At 36.5% G+C, this 1,587-nt stretch overlaps 1 protein-coding gene across 1 annotated transcript; it reads left to right on the top strand.

Annotated features, from left to right (window-relative positions):
* Positions 1 to 579: 579 nt before the first annotated feature.
* LOC125588335 (uncharacterized mitochondrial protein AtMg00810-like) lies at positions 580 to 1,128 on the top strand. Its single transcript, XM_048759632.1, has one exon. The coding sequence runs from the start codon at positions 580 to 582 to the stop codon at positions 1,126 to 1,128; it is 549 nt and encodes a 182-aa protein (XP_048615589.1).
* Positions 1,129 to 1,587: the final 459 nt, after the last annotated feature.

The following is a 1,587-nucleotide window of genomic DNA, read 5'->3' as shown; positions in this document are numbered from 1 at the left end:
TCGAAATACTAGCTCCTATGATGCTATTTGAATCTTAAAAAAAAAAAAAAATTTTTACTTCACATTTTGAAAAGAAAATCAAACTTTTTGATTAAAAATTGAATTTTAAACTTTATCTATTATATATATTTCATAAAACAATAAAATATAAATTATAGTAATTTTAAAAATAAGATATCATTTTAAATAAATATTTAAATTTTAAAAGTTTTTTTTTAAAACTCTGCAATTTCTTCAAAACACTTAAAACTTACTTAAATCTCAGATCTTCTTGGATTTACTCAAAACTTTAATTTTTTCAAATTCTTGATTCAATAAGCCTCTAATCAAGTTTGTCGTCTTTGGAAATCTTTATATGGCCTTAAACAAGCTCCTCGTTGTTGGTTTGCTAAACTGAGCAAGGCGCTTTTGGCATTCGGGTTTGTGCAAAGTCAGGAAGATTACTCTCTCTTCACATATTTCAACGACAAGAAGAATATATGTCTTCATATCTTAGTCTATGTTGACGACTTTATTATCGCTGGGAATGACATCTCCATCATTCAACGGTTTAAATTATATCTCCATACAAGCTTTAAAATGAAAGATCTTGGGAAACTAAAATACTTCCTTGGGTTAGAAGTTGCTCGTGGTCCAGATGGTATCTTTGTCTCACAACACAAGTATGCGTTGGATATCATCACTGAGTGTAGTTTGTTGGGCGCTAAACCATCTCCCACGCCTACTGAACTGAATCGCAAGCTTGTCATGGCTGATAAGACTAACTCTCATACGTTACTGACTGATCCTAGCAAGTATAGGCGGCTGATCGGTCGTCTTATATATCTTACCTTCACCCGGCCAGACTTAAGCTACATTATCCGTATATTGTCTCAGTTCATGCAAAAACCACTTGAAGAACATTGGCTAGCAGCTCTACGTGTGGTTCGCTATCTAAAAGGGACGTCTGATCAAGGTATTATGTTGCAGTCTAAGTGTAATATGCAGATAAATGCCTACTGTGATGCGGATTGGTCTTCATGCCCTGCCACTTGCCGTTCGCTTAGCGCATATGTTGTTTTTTCTTGGAGATTCCCTTGTATTCTGGAAGACAAAGAAACAGAGGACAGTCTCTCGATCTTCGGCTGAAGCCGAATATAAGGCCATGGCTGACACGACTTGCGAATTAAAGTAGCTCAAGCGTCTACTGGGAATGCTTGGCTTCGCGCAGAATGTGCCGATACAAATGCATTGTGAAAGCAAGTTGGCTATCCACATAGATACAAATCATGTCTTCCATGAGCGCACTAAGCATGTTGAGAATGACTGTCATACAACTCGGGATGCAGTTAAAGCCAAACTTCTATCGCTGGAGCACATATCTACGAAGGAACAACCGGCTGATCTTCTTACAAAAGCTCTTCCTACACCAACATTTCAGTACTTGATGTTCAAGTTGGGAATTCGCAATACCTCATTGCCAACTTGAGGGGGAGTAAAGAGATAAACATGCTAATATGTTTTCATATCTTTATGGGATTAGATAAATATGTAATCGTTACCTAGATGGATTAGGAACTTCTCATGCTGTATATATACACATCTTCT

This window comes from Brassica napus, chromosome C6 (genome assembly GCF_020379485.1).
Source record: "Brassica napus cultivar Da-Ae chromosome C6, Da-Ae, whole genome shotgun sequence".
NCBI classification, from domain to species: Eukaryota; Viridiplantae; Streptophyta; class Magnoliopsida; order Brassicales; family Brassicaceae; genus Brassica; species Brassica napus.
The sequence above is the reverse complement of the archived record's forward strand: the minus strand, read 5'-3'. Positions and strand labels throughout refer to the sequence as shown.

Excerpts from the sequence above, each read along its gene's own strand:
- LOC125588335 (XM_048759632.1), top strand. The coding sequence starts at position 580 with ATGAAAGATCTTGGGAAACTAAAATACTTCCTTGGGTTAGAAGTTGCT.